This window comes from Lemur catta, chromosome 8, assembly GCF_020740605.2.
Source record: "Lemur catta isolate mLemCat1 chromosome 8, mLemCat1.pri, whole genome shotgun sequence".
NCBI classification, from domain to species: domain Eukaryota; kingdom Metazoa; phylum Chordata; class Mammalia; order Primates; family Lemuridae; genus Lemur; species Lemur catta.
The window spans coordinates 77,297,659-77,322,369 of NC_059135.1; the positions used below are offsets into that span (position 1 = coordinate 77,297,659).

Below are 24,711 nucleotides of genomic sequence, written 5' to 3' on the forward strand. Positions count from 1 at the left end.
AAACTCAAAAATACAGGAAATACCAATGTAGTCCTGTGTATTGACACAGCCTGGATTCTCTCCCTTTCAACATACCTGTTGCTTGAGTGGAGTAACTTGAGGTGCTTCACAGAGATTTCTTTACCTGCTCCCCGAAATAATCTTCCTTACAGACTACTGTGGTACCTGAACATACCCCATTTGTGATTATTTTTCTTGAATTAATTTATTGCCGCTTTTGAAAGATGGGGTACATGGGCACAGAAAGTGATTAATGCATTGTGGTAATTTACGATTAGTTTCCAACAAGACCGGTAACAGAGAGCCCAGCATGATTCAAAGGTGGATCCAGAGTGGAGCTTGGTTTCAGGATAAGCTGCAAGGAGACCCATGGTGGCAATCAGAAAGTCATATAAAGCCCTTAGGGAATTGACCACCAGTGGGCGGAGAATGCTTAAAAGTGGAGGTAGGAAAATAAAGATTCCCTGTTTGCAGTTTAGCTTAAGGCTTTGCCAAACTGTGTTGAATTACTAGAGTAAACCTTGTGTAAACCAGAGAGTTTGTTGTTCTTAGAGAGCTCTTTCTGGGGGGAGTGGGGATCGTGAGAAGTGAGTGTACATATGTTAGCAAGGATGGCTCTGGGTTTGATAAACATTTGTTCTGGCAACATGCAAGGTAGCTTTTCTTATTCTCATACATTCATAAGGACCTTAAATTTTCTGTGTGGGAGGAATATATCCTAAAGGGATTTTATAAAATTGAATAAGACAAACTGCTCATACTGGTAGGCAGTTAAATTAGCAATGTATACAACCTAAAACACTTTGAAATTAAGACCGAATGGGGAATAGGGAATTGAGGCATAATTATTTAAGTTAAATAATACTAATCACATAAACTGTGTTGCCAGAAGAGGTCATATAAGCAAGTGGTGTAAATGAGGTTATCTGGGAAGTGTTTGGTTTTCAGAAATGACTCTTAGAAATGGTGGTAGAAAATAAAAATGAAAAGAAATAGGCTCATGGGAACAGAACCATCTTTTCCTCATGACATCCCATATATTCCAGCTATTTAAAGAACAGACATCAGGAAGTGACATACCTTTTAAAGCAGAGGAGAGGAAGCCAAAGCTTCTCTCTTTGACAGTGGGACCTTCCCTTTTCAATGAAAGATGCTGTCTTCACTAAGTGTCTCATCTCTGGGACCAGACATAGCTAATGAGGCTAGTCTGATAACCACAAATTTTCTTTCAGTTTCATCATGTATTTCTCAGGCCAATAAGTAGGATTCACTTATTAATTGTAACTGTAGCTAGTTTCTATGGATCCTGTTTTTCTGTCTTGTCACAAATTTCTTCATAGTGCAAATAAGACACTCTTGCCCAGTAACCTCTCACAGACTGCTATCAGCATTTCATATTGACTTTAAAAGTCTGTACCGATGGGAGGCAAAATTTGTTCCAGGCACCAAACCTTGAACATCTAAACAACATGGCCTCACCAGCCACAGTGGTGTCGGAAGGTTGTTCCCCAGAGCATTTGTGCTGTGTGCATGTGGACGGTGATTGGCTCATCTGCAATTCGAGCTTCTTCAAATAATGTTCTGCCAGGAGTTTCTTACTGAAACATCGTTCATAGACATGTGCCACCTAGTTTATGAATGTTTGCTGTTAGCCCTCCCCAGTGAAGAAGAGCATGCAGCCATACTACAACTGACCAGCCAAGCATAAGTCTGTCCTTCCGTTTAATGTGTCTCTAAACATTTAGTTTTAAATTGTGATGGATTTCCTTGTTCGTGATTCCCTTATTTAGTAAAGATAGTGTGGCAAGGAGGTATAAAAGGTGTGTGTGTGTATATATACATATATATATGTATGAAAATGCTATATAATGATTTTTACTTTTACACTTTATAGGTTTATACAAATCTGCACACCATATAAGTGATATATTGGACATATGTGGACTAGCATGATTTTTTAATTATCTTTGATATTTGCTTATGTGGCTAAATTCTAAAAATGTTAATTTTGCAATTAATTTCCAACACATTGTTTGGTAACAATAAATAGTTTGGGTTGTAAATCACCCAAAGCCTTAGATCACTGAACTGCCTGAATGTGTCTTCCCAGTTAGTTTTGGAAAAGTTATTTATGTTTCATTCCTGTTTCCTTTCTCCTCAATTTGGTTTCTATCCAGGAATCCACAGAAATCACTTTGATAAAAACGGTTGATTTTTTTTTCTGCTGTCATCCATATCAGCCTTGAACCATATCTTCTGTCACATTTTTCACAGGTTCTCCTGATTTCTTTCAGAGTCCCTTTTGTCTGCTGATATGTCACATTGGTATATGGCCTCTGGTTTGGGTTTCATCATTTTCTCACATGAATGCATTTTCCCATTCCTTCTGTCATCTCTACTACACAAAATATGCCACCACCCATCTGGCTGCCCCATGCTTTTCAGACGCTGGCTGTGTACATGTAGGGTCCCAAGGAGTATTTCCCAGGGTATCCTTTGTTGACCACTCATTCTTTAGGTGCTCTTGCAGGGGAAGGGGCGGTGCAGAGTACAGGTTTCTTACTCCATTGAGCATTAAGTTTGACAAACAATAAACCTATCTTCATCATGTAATAGGTGCTCCATAGATATTTATTGAATGAACAAAGGAGTGAAGGAATGAGCATATTTATAGCATACAGTAGCATATAATTTGGGAAGTTCTATAGTGGAGGAATGTTTCACTTCATTTAACTCAGCATTTCCCAAATTTGTTTTCTCGTAAAACCTTTTCTGGTGTAACACCTACATGTGTCCCATGGAATTAGTGTTGCACAAAACACACTGGGAGCACCAGCCCAAAGGCCACAGCACTGGGGGGTGTGACTCCCCCCTCCCCCAAGCCCAAGCTGTACAGAGATATGCTGAGCTTCCTTACCTCCCCTCCCCTTGCCTGCCCCACATGCGGGCCAGTTTCCTTCCTCCAGTGCTAATGCTCTTGTCTCTCTTCACTGACTCCAGTTTGAAATCAACTTTGATCCACACACTCTCTCTCTTTCTCTTCGATCGTCCACTAACTTGCTTCATTTTTTTTTTCACCTGCTGTCTTCCAAATGTGTCTGGAGAAGCAAGACTATTGATAATCTCTGCCTTGTGGACTTATCCTTGGGCATTTGTTTATGTGGTTCCACATATACTATATTAACTAATTTTAACATTGACCATTTTATTTTATTTATTTATTTATTTATTTATTTATTTATTTATTTATTTATTTATTTATTTTGAGACAGAGTCTCGCTCTGTTGCCCAGACAAGAGTGCCGTGGCATCAGCCTAGCTCACAGCAGCCTCAAACTCCTGGGCTCAAGCAATCCTCCTGCCTCAGCCTCCCAAGTAGCTGGGACTACAGGCATGTGCCACTATGCCCAGATAATTTTTTTTTCTATATATATTTTTAGCTGTCCAGATCATTTCTTTCTATTTTTAGTAGAGACAGGGTCTCACTCTTGCTCAGGCTGGTCTCAAACTCCTGACCTCAAGCGATCCTCCTGCCTCGGCCTCCCAGATTGCTAGGATTACAGGCGTGAGCTACCGCACCTGGCCTATATTAAGTACCTTTTATTAAAATCTCTCAAAAGACAGTTGTGAGCAGTGCATTGCACCATGACATACATTTCAGCTATGATACTCTCTTCAACAGCACATGAATCAACATGAATGTCCTAAGTTGCCTTGCATTAACCTTGCTGCCTTCCTCTTGACTACCTCTGCAAGTCAACTGCACATACTGTGGCCTTTCAACTTTAGCAAAAATAAGCTAAGATGCCCAGAGCATTTCTTTTACCTACCATTAGTCTTAGTGCAATTAAAAGCATCTCTCAACTCTAGTTTTTTCCTTACTGATCTGGCATTTGGCAGATCAAGCAAGAGGCCATATACCAATGTGACATATCAGCAGACAAAAGGGATTCTGAAAGAAATCAGGACAACCTGTGAAAAATGTGACAGAAAATATGGTTCAAGGCTGATATGGATGACAGAAGAAAAAAACATCAACCGCCAAATATCTGATAAGGCGCTTGGCCATTCCTATAGCTACGGCTCTAGGTTTGTGCGTTTGGATGTGCAGGGGGCAGGAGGGATGTAAATTTAGGTCTAGAAAATACTTGTTCCATCTGTGTCTTTAAACATTGCCCAACACAGCAGTGGAGGTTTTGGCAGTGCCTCCGAAACCATGCTGGGGAACAGAGGTTGGGAGGAAGGGAGTTTGAGAGGAGAGAGGGCAGGAGGGAGGCTGTGTTTCTGTTTCACATCTCGACTATCAGTAGGAAAAAGTTGAGTGCAGGGGTCCCATGGCTGATAACAGTTTGGAAATGATTACAGTAAAAATCAAAATATTTCTAGAAGTAGTAAGAGGTTCTGATGGAGCTTCTGAGAGATTCAGAAACAGAGAGCTGTTCTGTGCATAAGATGGGCAGTGGCATTTCTTTATGAAAAATGAAAGAGGTTATTAATAAATGGCAAGCCTGATGTATGCTCTAAAAGGCAACTCACTGTTTTTCTTCTGACTCTTTCTTTTCTCTCTTTCACTCCTTACTTCAGGACCTTTTCTCTTCTCATTAGCACCTCTACTAGAGTTGGAGCTGGGGAAGAGAAAGGAAGTGTTCAGACATGTGCCTATTTGCATAGACACTTCATTGAGTTAATGCCAGATCACAAACGTTCTGTCCAGTTCTATAGAAAAGCCAGTTTTCACCCCATCAATAAGGTATTATTTTCTTTTTTAGCATAGAACAGTTTATTGCCAGGCTTCTCCTAACTGTATATTATAAATAGTGTCTGATTAAGAATGTTCTGGATGGGTTAATTAGTGTGGTGACTATTATTAAGCAAACTGCTTGTTAGTATTATGCCTATTTGATCTTGGTATTGATGTGAAGTAATTGACCATAGAGCTACATTTAGAAAAGCTGAAATAAAGTTTTTTTTTATTTCTATTATGTCAATAAATTGTTTATATTAAACATATCTATGAAAATATGAGTTTCCTGGCACAGAGAATCAGAGTAGACTCTGTGTGGGATGGTAGATGAGCTTTGGTTTGGTTTGTTTTTAGAAATATTAATACATTTGTCCAGCTTGCTTCAAGACCAGCTCTATTGAAACGAAGTAGTAAAAAAATGATTTCAGCTTCTGCTTTCAGTCTTGCTGCAAAGTGTATGAAAACCAAAGTGTTTTTAACTTTCCCTAACTAAAAGAAGTATCCTGTTAGATTCAGCTAATTGCCTAAACATTTCTTTTGGTGATAATCACTATAATAAATAGACTAGTAAAGAAAAATATGAAAAGATGTTATAAACAAGGAAACATAGCTTATAGCCACCTTCTTTCAAGTACTGGACTGTTATCTATATTATTTATTGGTATTTTGTCCAGTTCTATTATTAAGTTTCACTAGCTGTAGCATTTCCATAGGGGATTTATTCCATGAGCTAATAAATTACACCATCAGGAGTTTTTCTTGAAATTCAGCTTAAATTTTCCCATTCTTAATTTCATCTCATTACTCCTAGTTATACCCCCTTGTACCAGGCTAAATAATTATTCTTTTTCCTTAGAGACTCCTATTATGTACCCCTCTAGTTGTCACTTAACCAGGCTATTCATATTTAGCTCCTTTAATCTGTCCTCATAAATCAATTCTTCCATTGCCTTAATCATGATTATTGCTCTTCTAAGAACCCTCTAATTTTCGAACATCCACAGTTCTTAGGTGCCCTAGATGAAATCAGCATTTGCACAGTATTCTATCCCGGCAGACTTAGCGTCTTCCTTCCCTGTACAACAGGATCCTGAACTAAGTGACATCGGTTCGCTGGGTCAAATCAGCACTTGCTCATCTTGTCAAACTCAGGATGGTCTAAAAGTGTTTTCTGTGTGTCCTACTTGCATTCAAGGTTTATTTTGATTTTTTTCAATTTCGTGAGATTTGTAAGCTGTTTTGGTTACTGTCCCTATTTATAGTCTGCATCTTTGCATGCGCTGTCCTTATTCACTACCACCTATCAAGTCAGTCATCCGCAACCTGTGTTAACATGGGATTCTTTTCTTCCTTGAGAACATTTAGGAAACGTGAGGATTAAAAGCAAGCCTAGCACCTTGCCCACAGCTAAATTCCTTGTCAGTTTCCAATTCCCGTTGTTTACAACCCTTTAGCCAATCTCCTGTCTCTTTTAATTTGCAGTTTTGCTCACATGCTGGCCAATATAAATGGATTTTATGAGTAAGATGGGTCATGATACTGTTTTCTAAAATGAAGATATGTTGTTTCAATGCCCATTGATTTTTTTTTTTTATTGTGAATCCTTCATGCACTAAGTTTGTAATTCTGTTAAAATCCCTTTTAAGCTTGCCTGGCATTCTTTATCCAACGCAAACAAATAGGTTACTTCACTTGTTTTCTAAATATGTACAGATGTTCCTTCTCTTACCATTTGTTCCGTTTGTTTAGGAGAAGTTGAAGATACTGTCATAGTCATTTTTTTTTTTTTACCTTTTGTCGTGATTGATGGGAATTTTTGTCGCTGTTGTGTTTTAGATACTTAGAATCTCCTCAGTATTTTGAATTTGTTTCAGGAGAAAGTTGGTTTGTCCCCCTATTAATTTTGGACCTGTGAGATCTGAAACTACTATGTGTAAATGCCCAGGTTTCTTTCCATTTTAAAGCAAGGACTAAATTTGTTATTTAATTAGGGCATACTTAAGGGGCTAATACCATTGTTTGTGTTTTATCTCTCTTTATACGATCATCTAGTTATTACTTGGAGGGTTCTTACATATTCGGTTGATTTTTCTCAGGGCATTTGAAATCAGAGTAGACATTTAAAGGGCTTTATTGAAACAAACACAGAAACCCCCCCATCCCCCAAACAAGCTTTCTGATTCTGGAATGTGCATAGGATGCTACAGCCAAAGACTTTGTTTCCAGCTCCTGTGGACCCACTGTTCCGAGTGTTGATCCAGCCCCTGCTCTCAGCCCTAGCTGTGCCCTCTCCCTGTCCCTACAGTGACTGATCTGGTCCCTCGGCTGGCTTCTTAAACCCCACCTCCACCTTTATTCACCTCACCTGAAATAGATGACCTGGCCTAGCACTTCGGTGACACAATTCCTTAGATTCCACACCTGCCACCTAAAACGGGTTTGTTTGGGGGGGGCGGGGTTTAGCTTCATTTTTCTCTCCTTCTTGCCTAGGTTCATTTTCTTTTACAAGGCCCTACTTTCCCCCCATGCCAAGAATCCTGCTACTATCACACATGTTATATTGCTTTTCTACCTCCATCTTGTAAGACTTTTCTGTTGCTTCAGGATCCTGCTTGCTTCCCTAGCGAGTGTCCCCAAGTGAATTATCCTGTGTCCACGTGCCCCATTTAAAAAAATTCAGCCTTACCTTCCTCACCCTTCTCTCTGCCCCTTTCCCTGACTTTCACACACTAACTTCCTGCAGTCTGGTTTTTGCCTCCACAGGGACTGCTCACCGGAGTGGCCAGTGACCACGGTGTGACAAGGCCAAAAGCTTCTTGTTTCTGCTGCTGTAGCACCTCTGCAGTGTTTCACGCCCCTTTCTACACATTATTTTAGGGCTTTTGATTCCCGTTTTACATATTGCTTGAGGGCTCTTGATTCATTTCAATAGTATCATATTACCCTCTCGGATTTTCTTTCTGCTCTTTCTGATGTTCCTTTTTGCTCTCCTTCCATGGTTTTTCCTTCCCACCTACCTCCTAAGGGCCTGTATTCTCTATTCTTCACTTACTCAACAATTCAGAGGAGGACCCAAGTCTCTGTCTGCATGGGCCTCAGGAACTCAGAAACCACTCGATTAATGGTCTGGCCCAGTGTACCCCTCCAGACCTCACGTCCCAGACGTGCATCGGCCTCTTCAGGTTGTATGTTCTTCCCCGAAGAGTGTGTGTTCCTTCACACACCCCTTTTTCTTCAGTCACACTGTTCTCTCACTCCAGAACTTCCCTTCCCTGCCTTAAAAAATGCTTCACCTAAAACCCTACTGATCCCCAAGTCAGAATTAATCTCTTGCTCATCTCAGTTTAAAAAACTGGAGTATCCATTGTGTGCACAGTATGTCCCAACATAGGTTAGTGGGCCATTCACATGTCTGTCTCCCACTCTATTCTAAGCACTAATGGTTTGCTCCAAAAAAAATGGTGAGTTCCTTGAGGATAGATCCTGTATTTGTACATATGGCTCACCAGTTTTAAGTTATATTAGAATTTTTTAAGATTTCATTTTATTTAGATTCTCTGTCAATAAGTCAGATCTTAAACTCTGTATGATAAAGTATAGAAATATAAGGGAGAAATGATAATGAAAAGATATTAAAATATACTTTAGGAAACATTAATGAGATCAATTTAATAAAAAGTATATGCAGGTGCCTGGGAATACAGAACAGTCCTGAGCAGAAATGGCAAGTCTTAATCAAGGAAGTTGCAAACATTTTTGTAGGTTAATGAGCATGTATGGCTTGACAATAAGCACTGAGCTGTTTGGTGACTGGAAAACACAAAATGAGAAAGGGAAGAGTGAGAAAGCATCTCTCTAATCTTATGTTTTATGACGTTTGCAAGGCAGGTTTTATAGCCACAGAAACTCTTTAGAAACTGTTCAAAAACAGCCTGGTCTGATTTCAAACTTTTGAACTTTCTCTTAGTGGCCACTACTTTTTGTACTTTTCCTAGAATTTTTATTATAACATCTTTATTTTTTCTCAGTTTTATGTATAATCATTATGTCCTTACAGGAAGGTAAAGGACAAATTTTGCATATTTTTTTCCACTAAAAGTATATTGCATTCCCTTTTTGTAACAGATTCATGCCTAAGCACAAAACAACCCATTTAAAGAAGATGCTCAGCTTTAAAAGAAATGGTGGTGCTGCTTTACCCATGGACCTTCCATTTCAACCAGAGCAGAGAGATTCCAGGAATTTATTGAAGAATTTTAATTCCGAGTACAATGCACACTCTGGCCTTGATACTGCACAGCAAGGCAATCTGGGTAATTCATTAATGCAGGAGTCAGACTTGAGAAAGTCCAACTCATCAGATAATTCAAGCTCTCATCATGGGGAAAATAAACAAGATCCATATGACATTTTGGATGGAGTTGATGACCACCAAAGACCACTACACATTGTCTGGCCTCACAGGTGGTAAGTCAAGACATGCCAGTTTAGTAAAAGTTGTAGACCTGGTAATAGAAAATATATTCTGATGATTGACTTATTAATTTGCTGTTGCTATAGCTTTAGAAAAAAGATGATTTTAATGTGGTAGTACTATGAATGTGGTGCCAAGGTGCTACTACTCAATATCTTTACATTAATGGTTGTGTGCTTAGATTAAATTTGAATTGCAGATCATTATTTGCAGTGATTTGACCAACTAACAGTAGCTAGGCACTTCTAGGAAATCAAATCTTATTCAAGAAGTTTCAAGGTATAAGAATAGGATTCCATTTTATATGTATTTTATATTTACACACACATCATCACAAAACTATTTCACATATGCACATTGATAAAGCAGCATTACCATTAAAATAAGAACAATTTCCATTATTTACTGCTTTGACCAGTTTCAACTGGGTGCCTTTATTTTGCTTATCATGATATACATCAGTACATTTGATACTGTTTCCCTTCACCCCAGTGCCTCTGTATTGTGCTAAGCAAAATACTTTCTATCTAGCTGAATCTTTTCTAAACAGAGGAAAATCAACTGTGGTGTGTAATCCCACCAAATATAAACTCATAAACTTAACCCCAGCTCCTATAAATTAGGATTTAAAGAGGTAAAATGTCCTGATAATCTTCTGGTATTAGGCATGAACATTTTAATCTAGTTTTTATTCCTCCCAGTTAGTTTAATCTGCATGTGGCCTGATTAGAGTTCACTTCCCCCACAGATTATGGTCTCTTTATTGCAGAGATGCTGGGCTGATCATTAGGCCCGATTTTCTGAGAGCAACTGTTTGCAGGTGAAGTAATAAGCACACTACACCGGCCGGGCAAAGCGCCTTTGCCGAGGATTTGACTTCCAGCACATTAAAACTCCAGAAGCCCTCCCAGTTGATCTGCAGCATCTGGTACCTAAAGGGATTTTCATCTTTGATTCTAAATGTATGAACGTAAAATTTAGGGATTGAAAGTTGATGTGGAATGTGTTTTTGGATTTGTTTGTTCAACTTCACACTTCCAGCAGAGCCTTTTTAAGGGAGTAACATTTATTTTTAAATCATATTTTACTTAGAATGTGACAAAGTTTAGTATTCCTTCATGTTATTTTAAAATGCAGTGGCTCTGGATGAGATTAACCTGTTTCAAGGTAAAGTAGATGTCATCATTTACTCCCTTCTGAAAAGCCTTTCCTTTTATTCTGCTAACCTTTGGTAGTCTCTCAAGTAATATTTATTGCAAGAAAATCAGTGCTAAAAAGTTCAGTTCTGGGTTATCATAAAAAATGTTAAATAATTTGCGGACTGCTGTTACAAAACAGCAATATGGAGGAAAGAGTGAGAACCATGTTATTCAGTACTTTGCATAAAATAAGACAGCTATGTTAATAAAATTAACAATATTAAATTGAATAATTCCCTCTCTTCCTTTGTATATTTTTGCTTTAATTTAATTTAATTGCCTAAAGTTAGTTCCTTAAAGAGATGCAGCATTATGTTTGTGCACGTTCTTATTGTTAAAGCTAAATTATTTTTAATTTGGAGAAGAGGGAAAAAAGCCGCATCAGCAAGAGTAAATGCCAAAATATAAAAGTAACACATTCATCCTTACGGGTAATATAGTAGAACATTGGAAACTTGGAGGTTGCCAGACACATAGCTAACATTAGGGCTAATTTTGAAAATCTAGCGTGCAGTCAATTTTACTGATGCCTGGGGACATACAAGGTAGAAGCTGACAAGAGAACTAATTTTGTTTGGGTTATTTACTGCTATGCATCATCCGCGAGTTCCCGCCTGACACACAGCTATATGAAGGGGGATATTATCACACACTAAAAATTTATGTTGACATTCGATATTTGTTCAATATGTCAGCAGTATTACTTTCATAATCAAAAGAGTAAGAAAAAGAGAAAAGAAAAGCACTTTATGCTCATATAGATATATCTTTTTAATAACAGTCTATAAGGTTAATATAGTTTACCTTTGAGAGTATACAATGAAAACAAGCAGGGTTAGGAGGGGAAATGACAGAAAGCATCAACCCGAGCTGTTTGTTTGCCATTACCTAAGCGAGCCATGTCAGCTCTCTGGCCCGCGTCTGATAGCTATTTGTTGTACAGAGAGCACAGCATAAAAAAAAATATCAAACTCTTAATACTATTGTGTGCCCATAACCATCTGTCACTGCTAGCCTGGAGATGAGAGGAAGATTACGAGGAATAAACACTGAGCCGCCGAGCATTGGTAAAGCCTTCGGGCAAAAAACTCTTGTGGGGACATCAAAGACATTCTAATTCCGAGGCAGTCAAGGATTACAGTGTGTAACCTGTGCTGACAACAGATAAATGACTGGCAATATTGTGCCAGAGCTGTTGGGTCCTGCATGGAGTACTGATGATGATGATGATGATGTTATCTTGCAGAATGGACTCTGCTGGGATAATTTTATGATAAAACACTTTTTTCAAATGCCACTGGGTCTAGGCAGACATTTACTAGCTACAGGGGTAGCAATCAGTTTCTTCAAAATTTACTGTTCTAAGCCCATTAGAGTTCCAACGCAGCAAGACTCTTCAATGAAAATCTAAAACGCCTATATTTTCTTTAGGAGAATTTATGCAAATATTGTGAGCTGAACTCCTACCCTTTACTGGTAGATGCTTTATCATCTGATTTATGTAAATTTGCTCATAAAAATACAGTTTATTTTTAATTGGTGAATATGAATTAGAAAATTAAGATTCTGGTTCAGCATTCATCAAACATCCCCAGCTACAAGCACACATTTATTTAGACCCCTGATCGTATGGGTGGAAATCATATAATTGACCGGTCAATATGAATTGTATTCTGAAGGAAACGATGGTTTTCTCCTAGAAATGACCAGGGTTGTGTTTCTTATTCAACCCCCTCAGGCTGAGCTTCCCCCATCCTTGTGTTTCGCATGTTCTTGTCAGTATTGAGAGCAACTTTAACTCCCTGCTTGCAAAGGGGGGTTTTCTTTAGGCTGCAGGAAGCTTTTCAGTTCATTACAGTTTTACCCTGGCCATGTATCTCTTCCAGAGAGAAGGTATTTCAGGACAGGAGAACGCATTGATGATTGTTTCCCCTATCAGCATAAAGGAGAAATGAACACTGGAGAGGGCAATAGGGTTCTTAGACCCTGTCATTACCTTGCCTGACAAAACAAAAATAAAACCCTCCTCCTTATCATAAAAAAAATGCCCATGAAATCATGCAGTTGCGGTAGCCAACTCTAAAAATGAAGTGATGCTGACCTCATTGTGTTAGTTCCACGCTGGGATCATGAATGGTCTAAAATATAGTGTTAGCCTCTAACATATCTCGTACTAAGTCAACCAAATGTAGAGCCTACTTGCTAGAATATGTATCAAAATCAAAAGTGACATTTTCTAGAAGATACATTCTGGCTTTAAATCTGTGTTAAAATGTCTGTGCATGAGAACAGGCCCTTAAATGCAATGCTTGCCCCCTCTCCTCATTCTTTCTGAATCTGAGCTTGTCAAGGATTATAGTGTGCAACCTCTGCTGACAGTAGATAAATAACTGACAGTATTTTAGTAGAGTTTCTGGGTTCTCTGCAGAGTAATTTGTTTTCTTCTTTCTACTGTCTTTAATGTTTTGTTATAAACATCTATAGCAAAGCACAGTTAATAGAAATGACTTATAAAGACCTGTAAAAAATAGACTGCAATTGGCAATGCTTGCTTTTTTTAACTATTTTCTTCCCAAATATTATACAAATATTCTAATATTATGCCAGGTTCCAACCCTTTTGTAAATATTCTCTTTATTATAATGGACACAAAAGACACACTGTGGGAGGGACCAAGAAGTAAAAACAAGTTTAGAATACATTGAAAGATCACTCTCTCAAGACCCCAGTTCTCAAACTCTTTGATCTCAAGACCACTTCACACTCTTAACAATTATTGAGACACTGAAGAGATCTTGTTTATTGGGATTATACCTATCAATACTTACTGTATTAGAAATTAAAACTAAGGGAAAAGTTTTTAAATCTACATTAAATTATTTAAAAATAACAATAAAGAACCCAATACATATTAACATAAATAATGTATTTTTACAAAAAATACCTATATTTTCCAAAACAAAAAAGATGAATGAGAAGAGCAACATTACATTTCTTTAAATCTATAATGTCTGTCTAACTAGTAGTGAGTTGGATTCATATATCTGCTTAAGTATTTAATCTGTTACAATATGTTGTTTTGGTAGAAGTTTATGAAGAAAATCCTGCCTCACAAAGAGATATAGTTGGAAAAGTGAGGAGTGTTTTAATGACCTATTCAGAATATTGTGGGTATTCTTCTTTGATACTATATCAGAACTTGACAAGTAGGAGTTCCTTAAAGGTTAGCAGTAATGTGGAATCAGAAACCACATCAGTGAATTCTTTATGCTCTATTACTTGCAGTTTGAATGGATGTTGTGATATCATGCATTGGTGACTTGGAAAATATAGGTTCACTGAGTTCTGTAGATCTTCCAAATGTTGACACAAAAATTATATTTGTTAATATTGCCACTGATCTCATAATAGAAATTTTTGAGTATTGGGAAGCTGTCAGGCTAAGAGTATAAATACAATTTTTCCAAAATTCTAATGTTCACTTAAATGCTTGAATTTATCATTGCAACAAATATTATCAGTTGTTTTCCTTGAAGTAACAGGTTCACGTGGTTCATATTTGAGGTAATGTGTGCCAAATAGCCCAGTCTGATTAACCATGGTTTGTCTGTTATTCTTTGATGTAAACTCAGTGTTTCATTAAAAAAGACAGCTATTAATTGTTTAGCTCACACCTCAATCCTATGAATACTTTTCCTCAAGACAGCCATTGTACCTTGGTGTGCAGTACTTTGTGTATATTTCCCATTTTATTATACAGAATATTAAAAGATATCTATTAAAGGGATGAAATTTATTAAAATTACTCATTTCTACTGCTTCTTCAAGGACATTAAGTAAAACGGACATGTTTTTCTTTTCTTTTTTTTTTCCTTTTTTTCCTTTTACTGCAAGTGTAAGTGGTGAAGAATATGATCCCTACTGGTTCAGTTTGGTGCCATTGCCTTGATTTACCCCTTGATGGGTAAAACCGCAAAGGCACCAACAGTTTTACCCATCAGTGCTTTTGCACTATTGGGGCATATGTCAACACAGTGAAAAAGGCAAATTACATCTAAGGATCCTTATGAAAATAGTTTGACTTTGCAGGCAACTTAAACTGGTCTTGAGTACTCTCAGGAATTCAGTCTACCCAGTGAGAACCACTGTCCAATGGAACTGATAATGATATATATATATATAAATATGGCTGCCACCAGCCATTGGAATTGGCTCATTTTTAGTTCTCACAGACTAAATTTTCTTGCCCTGAATGTTAACATATTACAGTTTTTGGCTTAGCATTTGATAGCAAACACGTGTTTATCATATGTCAGAAAACCCTCTCAGAACAAACAAGATTTCTCTCAACATGGGCTAAATAGTTTAGGAAGCCATAGGATAGAGATCGATGATATAAGAAATTGTGTTCTGGTCTTAAACCCCCTATGAAGTAGGTATATTCTGGTTAGGAAAAATAAGGTAGGAGTGGGCTGTGAGGCATATTAAGGACTTTGAAATTATTTGAGTAGCGGTAGTTATAAGTTCTACTGTGACCTTATCATTTGGGATGCGGAGAAATTGTCAAAGCTCTTCACTTAAAGTAGAATGACTTTTTATGAGCTGTATGGTATTTGCAGCATTTTCTGTAAAGTTATGATAAATCGATTTATGCAAAGTTGATATAATTAAGGGTGTGAATTTGGAAAGGAAAAAGACCAGTCATTCAGAAATAGAAACAGTTTTGAAACACACTTAGGTAAATCACTGAAGTAAAACATGTGCCATAATATTGAAAGAATTTGACATACTGTATTTTTAGAAACTTTGGCGATTTCTAACCGAAAATAAGTGATTGATATAAAATGGAAAATTATGCTTTATTACTTGGTAGTAAAATAAGTTACTCTTTTTCATACTTTGACTCTCTGAGGTTTAAAAATATAGCTTTGAAAACAAAATTGATGACTGCCTTCTGAAAAGATGTGTTTTGGATGATTGGATGATATGCTTTGCAGGCCAAAGTAAACTTATCTTGGTTTTCTCATTACTGAGATAACTTAGGAAAAGTTTGGTAAATAGGCCATCTTAAATCTTTCAGGTTTTACTGGTCATTACCTTTAGAATACTTTTGGAGGTCAGTTTTGGGTGCCATGCCAGGATGTGAACAGAAAGGCAGAGTGCTGGGTTTTGGACACTAATGTTCTTTGTTCTGTTCTAGTGTTATGTATAAATCTGTTTTTCTAAGAGAAGTATGATTCTCACAGAATAACCGTTCTGGAAAAGATGGTCATGTGCTCCGGCCATCTGCCTTTCAGCACATGCCACCAAAGCGTCCTCCGACCTGTGACAATCCATCTTACTTATTCCAGTCTCTAAAAAAGATAATTCCATAGGTGCTTTCCAATAGCATTATCCATTTTCACATTTCCATTAAATAATCTTTAATGTAAGAAGTATTATAAGTATCGACTTCTCAGATTTACTAGGAATAATGGCCAATATCTTAGAAAGGGATCATCTAACCGGTTCTGTGTTTATTCATCAATTGGACAGTCCAAGCTCACATGAATGATAAGATTCTAGTTGTTTATAGTCATTCTCAACTGGATGACAAGTTTTCTTCAGTTACATGTTTTTGCCTAGAGTTTTTTGGAGACAGTTTTGTTTGCTGGTGGGTTGGTTTGTTTTTGTCCTTAAAGAATTTAAAATGAACTCTGGCATTTTAAAAACAAAAAGCTATCTAAAGAATTTTACTAGAATCATTGAAAAAAATGAAATCAAATACTTAGCTAAAATTACTGTGTGCCTAATAGTTTTATCTTGTCCTCTATCATAGCAGTATAGATGAATCTGTAGTAATCTATTCTAGGATTTTAAATAAGTAGTAGGAAAATAGATACTAGGAAATTCATGTCCAAAATAATAGCCTTACCAAATCCCATTTATAATTTACAAAATTCCATTTATAGGTGCCTTGGTGACTATTTTCCAAACCATTGAACATATGAAGAAAATAAATACAGAATCAACATTTCATTTCTCATTGCCTCTTGGGTTGTTTTTAACTTTCTAACACACCATGTCAGCATAAAGAACTTCCACACCTATAGTTATTATTATCTTGGTATTGTTATCTCTAGAATATCATAAACTAAAGCTCTTGTTACCCTTTCCTACCTAACATGGTTAAAAAGTTTGCTAAACCTGACTCATTTCATAAACATACTAATTGTTGAAAATGGTGCTGTTTGATTGTGGTATGCTTATGACAGTCAACTTCAGCCTCTCAAGACCCACATCATCCGCCCTTGTGTCCTTGTGTCCTCACTCTTTTGATCAATTTCTTATACCGGACTTTACTTAAAATCACGGGTCAGGGGTAGGTGAGTTAGGAAGTAGAAAGCTAAGTGATATGGATGGATGGATGGATGGATAGATGAGTGGATGGGTGGGTGGGTAGGTAGATAGATTGTTTCTTTTTATACATTTTGTGTTATGTATATGAGTGTGTGTATGTTTAAATATATTTCTCCTTTCTGGTCACTAAACCTTTCTTCACACCATTCCAGTTGACCTAGTCTCTCTTTAATTAGCCCATTCTTTCCTCCCTTTTTCAGTACTAACATCCCTGTTGCTCTTAATGCATGGTGTTTTCTACCTTTCCATGATAGTAGCTACCATAACATTTCTTTAGCGATGCCCTGAAATCCTCTGCCTCCCACTGACATTGCCCCTGATTTAAATTCCAGTGATGTGTGAATCCCCCTGACTATGAATTTCCACACACCAAGGGCACTGTGCAGTCCAGCGCACCACGTAAACATGTAACAGAACTTTGTGCTTTTCACATGCCTCCAAGCCCTGCTCATTTCCTGTTTTATATGGTGTCATTTGTTTTAGGTCCTAAAGTCCTCCAGGATAGAGACAGAAACTTTCTTTTGTTTGGGGGGATTTTTTCAGCAGATCTAGACAGAGTACCTGACATATGGGTGAACTTAGTCGATGTTACTTAATGATGATGATGAATTATAGGGTGACTGTTTGGTGACTGACTATCACATGCTCAAGAAGTCCAGTTGAGGACAAGTATTCTCTTCCTGGGAAAGATAACAGTGAAAACACAGAGGAATTGAATTTACCAAATGACAGGTGGAGGTGGTCATGTGATCAGCCTTCCTTTTATAAAACCTATGATTTTTTGGTCAGTTTGTTTTTATGAAACACCTTTACAGGAATTGTAAATATAAATCCTTCAGGAGTTTGTTAAAATACAGTAATTTATTTTAACAGAAGAGTAGTAGCATTTGAGCAGAAAAGCTCAAACTGATTAAAACCAACATAATTTCTAAGTTATCATTGAAAAATAAATCCAGAAGGGAAGATCCCTAGATTATTTTTTCACCTACCCCTCCACCATAATCCAGATGTTAAATCGTTTTAAAACAATCCATTGAAATCACTTTTTAAACTCTCATTTAAAATCCCAAGTGAACGAGATCCTATGGCTCTTCTAGGTTACCCAGGCAAAGGTTAAATGACCATATTATTTTTGTTTCCTTTTATTTTTTTCACTCAATCACACCAAAGATTTCCAAGGTAGAATAGCAATAACTATTATAAATTATGTAAGGGTTTTTTCCCCCTTGTATCATCTTTATTGGTTATGCAACTAATTAGCTATTTCAGCACTATTCGAGGTAGCATCATTTGTTGGTTAAACAAAAGAAGGGGAAAATTCAGAAACACAAAGAGGTGAAATGTTTGAGATTTGTTCTTACTCAGATATATACTCATAATGTATATCTCCCATTAAGGGAAATAATTTCTCGTGATCTTAGTCAAAAGCATTTCTCTTTTTGCTGTCCTTTTTTATTAATTTAGATATGTTTCTAAGATGAGGAACGATGTTACTTCTAATTATGGTTACATGTAGTTAATTTCCTTTTTTTTTTTTTTTTTTTTCTCGTAAGCTTGGTGTGAACGGCAGTTTCCTCCAAGAGGCGGGGGGAGCTGGTTCCTGGGAGGGTAGAATACTGATAGAGCTGATCTTCCTGTTGCCTTAGCAACAGATTTATTTATTAGGGGTTGAAATGACATGAGTTAATATACCGCATACCTGCTGATCGGCAAACTCCCCTATTTCAGCGGAGTTGACAATTAAGTCCTGGACAGCTACAGCCAGGGGTTAATGTTCCTCATTAGGAGAACTAGGTCATTACTGGGAAATCAAGACACTTAAGGCAGCATGGGTAAAATACAAAATTCAGCATCTAGATGAGTGAGGCTTTTTTATGTTAATTAACCTTATTTTCCTAGGTTGAAAAAAGTCTTCTATGCACATGACAGTGGATCAATTAATTGAAAAAAGAGCTAGTTTACTTTACTCTCTGAGTTGTCTTCATTTCCGTTGCAAGGATTTCATTATTTTATGGAAAATTCTTATGTCTATATGATGAGTAAAAAGGGTATTAAAATTAAGAAGGGAATCATCATGGAAATCAGCTTTACCACAAGGGAATGAGCAAATAAAAGCCTTAGAAATGAAAATAAATAAGCTTTGCTAATACCTCACCTAAGGAGCAGAATATAAGCCCATCAGAGCTGAGAGACATTTAGAGGTACTTCTTTGCTTCTTTATTAAGCAGTTACATAGTTATTTGACCTTCAGAAGCTGAAACTTTGGAAAAGTGATTCCAAGTGGTTTGTAAACATTCTATTTGCAGAAAGCCGTTGTAGCAGTTTAACAAACAATAACTTTCCAGTTCATAATTGGCTTTTTTAAATACCAATAAAATTAGATACATTAGTTGAAAGTTTTTATTAAAATGTCTGAGTGGGTGTTTTTTTCACTTGATAAGTTCATAAATAATGTATCAAGCCCCTTCTGAAAGCTTTGTTTTCTTATTTCTTTAAAGAGCCTTTATGTTGAAACGGGGGTATTTACAGAGTAGAAAAAGATTTATTGCCTCGAATCCCATTTTATCTTCATTACTGTACTGCCTTCATTGAAACCACCTCTTACAAGTTCTTTCACTTCTGGTAACTTTTTCTATGGACATGGACAAAAACGAAAAGGTGCTCTTGCCATCTTTGTCTGCTAAAATACTATGTCTCTTCAACTGAAAACTAATATCACTAAAATTCTCCTCCCTCCACCCACATGTTATAAACAGTTATTAATGTAAAAATAATCGATTGAGTCGCAGAGACTTAGTGAAGAACCCTTGTTGTCACTTCTTTCACCACCAAAAAAATGTGCAACTTTCCTTTAACTGATTGTTAGCTCTCCATGACTCAGTGTGTATGTTTTCATGCCCCCAAAATTGTTTTCCTGTTACAGAAGTGAAACCAGGTACTTCTTTAGTAAATACCACTCCAGTAAACCTCTGTTAGTATCATGTCATTGCCACTGCCACTTTCCTCAGACTTAGCATAAGATTTCTGCTTTAGGTGGCACCGCTCAAGGATGCTGCTTTCAGGAAAGGATTTCCCCTCTGAAATTAGACATGATCCTTACACTACTGCCCTTCTTTACCTACCACAGTCAATCCTTAGTTTTAACGAGAATACTGTTATAGGAGAAATTTTTTCCCCAATTTCTGAATTGTTACCCAAGAGCCAGAGTTCTAGAATGAGGAGGTATGGAAGAAACTGTCAGCTGTTCAACAAAATTTCTTTCTTTTTCTTGGGAATACAGTTGGACCATGTTGTCTAGCCTCTATTGCCATTCATTTGGGGTGGCTGCATGACTGGATCTTAGACAATAAATGTAATAAAGGAGGTCATGTAGGCCACTTCTAGGCTTGGTCCATAAAAATGTCTCACTCACATTCTCCCATTTCTTTTTTCCTTCTGTCTGGGCAGACATAGAAGGCACTTGATGAAGATGACAGTGCCTCCTTTGGCTTCAGATCTTGAATGACCCCACGGAAGAGAACTGCCCTTCTGATCTGTCCACCTGCCTAGTACTCTTATATGAGCCTTAATACATTTTTTTACCTATTTCATGCAGTGAACCTACTTTAATGAATGCAGAAAGCTACTGCAATAATCCAGACTAGTATAGTGCTGGTTTGACTGGGATAGTTGCAGTGAAGATCATAAAAAGTGGTCAGGATATACATTTTGAAGTTTTTGGCCTAAGTAAGTAGATGAATGAAGGTGCTATTTACAGAAATGGGGAATACTTGGGTAGCAAAAGTTTTGAAAAGCTTACATTTGGACATACTAAGTTAGAGATATCTTTTAGATGTGCAAGTGGAGATTTCAAGTTAGAAACTGATACACAAGTCTGTTATTCAGATGAGCAGTCAGGACTGAAGGTAGAAATTTGGGAGTTATCATTGTGGTATGTTCAATTCCTTTAAAACATTTTAAAAATATATTTATAAGCTTCCTGATTTTAAACAGTAAATTTATACTAATTCTATGGCTACAGTTTTGGCCCAGTAATAGTTATAGCATAGTAGGGTCTGATCTGTACATAAAGTCCTGGCTGTCACAGTTACCAGCCTTGTGCCTTCAGATGAGTTACCTGCTCTCTAACTTCAGTTTTCTATTTTATAAGGTGGGAATAATGTCAACTGCATTATAGGATTGTTCTGAGGATTAAAGAAGATGGTATATGTAATTGCGTTAGCAGAGCTCTTGGCACAGAGTAAGCACTTAATAAACTTTAGCTATTCTTAGTAGTAAGTAATACAGAGTACTTCAGTAGCTCACACAGGACTATCACTTTTGCCTGCTATCTCTATTGGTTAAAATCAGTTTTTTTCTTCACTCTCCTAGAAAAAGAAAAGAAAAGAAATAGCTAAATAAAGTCATCTTTTTTCATCTTCATTTTCAGCCTACCCAAAACAAGTACATACTGTACAGAAAAATGGAATTAAGCTACAAACACTTCTAAGGAGCAGCATCTGCCTTGTAAATGAAGTCTATAAAAGGCTACCAAATGTCCCTTCACATTTTTATGATTGTTAGTTAGAGTATTACTAAACCTGGATGAAATTTTTTTTGAAGCTCTTACATCAAGCACCCACACTGTAAATATCACAAATTATTTCCGTTTTTAACAAGATGGCTGCCATGAGCTTTTGCCTAAGAACGGCAATGCCATTTTAGCAGGAGTTATATAGCTTTAAAGATATGATTTGGTAAGAAGCACGTTCTACCTATATAATTGTCATATTTTCAAGCACATTACTTTTTCTAAAAAATAGCTTTAATGGTGTACAATTTATATGTCAAAAAATTCGCTCATTTTAAACATACAATTCAGTGATTTTTAGTAAATTTATAGAGTTGCACAACCATCCCATATCCAGTTTTACAACATTTCCAACACCCCAGAAAGAATGCTTGTGCCCCTTTATGGTCAATCCCTGTTTTCACCCCTGTCCTGGGAAACCACTTATCTGCTACTTCTCACTATAGATTTGCCTCTTCTGAACATTTCATATAAATCGATTCATACAATACATGGTCTTTTGCACCTAGTTTCTTTTATGTAGGACAGTGTTTTTGAGGGTCGTCCATGGTATAGCCTGTATCAACAGTCCTTTCCTTTCTAATGCTGTATAATATTCCATTGTATGAATATAATACATTTGGTATATTGATTTAACATAGGATGGACATTTGGATAGTTTTCTCTTTTTTGGCTATTATGAATAATGCTCTTATGAACATTTGCGTAAAAGTTTTTTTGTGGACATATGTTTTTATTTTGAGGCGATAGATACCTAGCAGTGGAATTTCTGGCTTGTTGACTAAATGTAAACTTTTAAGAAATAACCAGATCACTTTTAAGGACAACACCTAGTAATTCTTCCTTCTTTAGTTTCATTCGTTCATTTAGAAAGGTTTATTGAGCTTATTCTAAAGCCAGGTACTGTGGTAAGTACTAGATAAAATCAACTCTTGATTATCCACTATAATCAGCATAAAATGTAGTCTGGATGTTTAAAATTTCCTCATTATCCATAAACCTAACGTAGGGCATTCTTTCAAGTGCCTGTAGCAAAAAAGTCTATTGTTTTAATGGATCTGTTATCCCAAACAACATATACTGAATGGTTGTATGATAAGTAGCTACCAAGAATTAAAAAAAAAAAAAAAAAGCTATAATCTTTAGGAGCCCACAGTCCAGGAAGAGAGACAAGTACATAGGCCTCCATATTTTTCCAGTGTCCTTGCCATCTTCTAAAATAAAACGTGCCTAAATTCAAACTCCTGTTTTTTTCCCCTAAACTCTTTTATACTTTTATTTATGATTGATATGTTTATTCCCGCACATTTAGTTTCAAATTATCTTGTTTGATTCCTCTGTATTTTAACTTTGTATTTGCTTCTTATGGCTGCTCTAACAAATTTCCACAAACTTGGCAGCCTAAAACAACAGAAATTTTTTTGCCATCTGATAGGTAACATTCACAGGTTCCAAGGATTAAGATGCAGATATATTTTGGGAGGCCATTATTCACACTAATACAAGCTTCATATGCAATTCATATGAAGTCTTTTATTCATTCATTTTATACTGCTTGAGCATGTATTACATACAGGTAGTGAATTAAACATTGAAGATGTAATGGTGAGGAAAAATTCACACAGTCTCTGCCTATTTGGAGCTTATAATGGACATTAATCAAATAAAATTTGCCTGAGGTAAATGCTACAAAGGAGAATTGGAAATAAAGAATGATATGTACCTTTTTTTAAAACATATTTTATGTTCATTATAAATGCTTTAAGCAGTACAATACAGAAAAGTCCAAACAAGGAAATTCTTAAAACTCACTGCAGAAATGTACCACACATAACCAATTACCATTCTTGATTAATAATTACCATGTCTTTCATTCTATATTTCTACTTGAAACTTAAACACTATTTTGATTTTTAAGGAATTACCCTAGTGATTTTAATGTACAAAGTTACCCACATATCTAGCTCTTTGTTTGCTTATTTTTTCCTCTTACACCTTAGACCTTTTCTTCTGCCTGAAGAACATTCTTAAGAATTGTTTAATGAGGGATTGTTGGTGCAAACTTATCTGAAAGTGTCTTTTGTTTCTTAGTTGCTCTTTGAGGATAATTATGCTGAGTTTACAATTCTGGGTTGAGACTACATTCTCTTAGCTTTATTTTGCTATTGAGAAGTTATTTACTCAGGCTTTTCTCTCTAGCTCCTTTAAAGATCTTATCTTTGTCTTTTGGTGTTCTTCACCTTCACTATGCTATGTCTAGAAATGGATATCTTTTTTTAATCTTACCTAGAATTGGTCAGACTTAATAAGTCTTTCAGTTGATGTATTTTATCAATCCTAGAAAATATTCACCATTATATCATCAAGTATTGCCTCTGCTTCATTCTCCCTCTTCTCTCGTTTTAGAATTCTGTGTCTGGATCTTTCTCACTGTCTCATATTTCTTAACCTTTCTTTCATATTGTCCATATCTTTTTATTCTATATATTGGATCTGGGATAATTTCTTTAGATTTATCTTTGAGTTTACTAATTCTCTCTTAAGCTATGTCTAATCACTTTTAATTGCCTCCTTTGACTTTTTTATTCCAATCATTGTATTTTTTTACTTCTCAAATTTCTTTTCATTACGTTTTCAAAGTTGTTTGGTCATTGTCAATAGTCCCTTGCTCTTTATGTATTTAGTCTCTTATTTCTTTAAACATTTCAAACATACTACTTTTAGATTCCATGTTTGATAATTTCAGTATCTGAAAGCTTTGTAAGTCTGCTGCCTTTTTTCTCTTTGATGCCTTGTTTCCTGTGTGTTTTTGATAATTTGATCATGAGCCCCCTTTTTTTGTGGGGGAGGGACTTTATCATGGGGAATTCTCTGAGACCTGCCTGAGTTGTATATGGATTTCTCCAGAGTGGGGATGTGTTTGCCTCCATCAGGTGCTTAAGGGAGCTACCAGCACAGCACTACTTCACAATAAATTCTCACTTCATCCTGTTTGTTTATTTGTTTGCCCTCTCAAGTAGTTTTATGTCAGATTTCAGACTTGCTTGAAGCCCAGTGTGAAATTAGGAAATTGCAGAAGGATTTTTCTAATCTGTAATAATATTAATAGCATGCATCTTCACAACATCTCTGCCATGCGTTCTTTTCTTTCCATCCTACCCTCATATGCCTGGTTCCAGTCTTTACTAATGTAAACCTAAACTACTAACCTAGCCTTCTAATTTTCTCTGCTCTGACCTTAGCACCCTGTATTACCGTTTTGTGTCATTTTGTTCAGAGTCCTTCTGTGGCTTTAATTCTCTGTACTAGTGGTCTCAACCCTGGCT

At 36.6% G+C, this 24,711-nt stretch overlaps 1 protein-coding gene across 1 annotated transcript in view; it reads left to right on the forward strand.

The window, feature by feature from the left end:
- GTDC1 (glycosyltransferase like domain containing 1) overlaps positions 1–24,711 on the forward strand; it is a 246,997-nt gene that overhangs the window by 179,191 nt on the left and 43,095 nt on the right. The window contains 1 exon segment of the mRNA XM_045559431.1: positions 8,869–9,210. Coding sequence (XP_045415387.1) covers positions 8,869–9,210 — 342 coding nt within the window.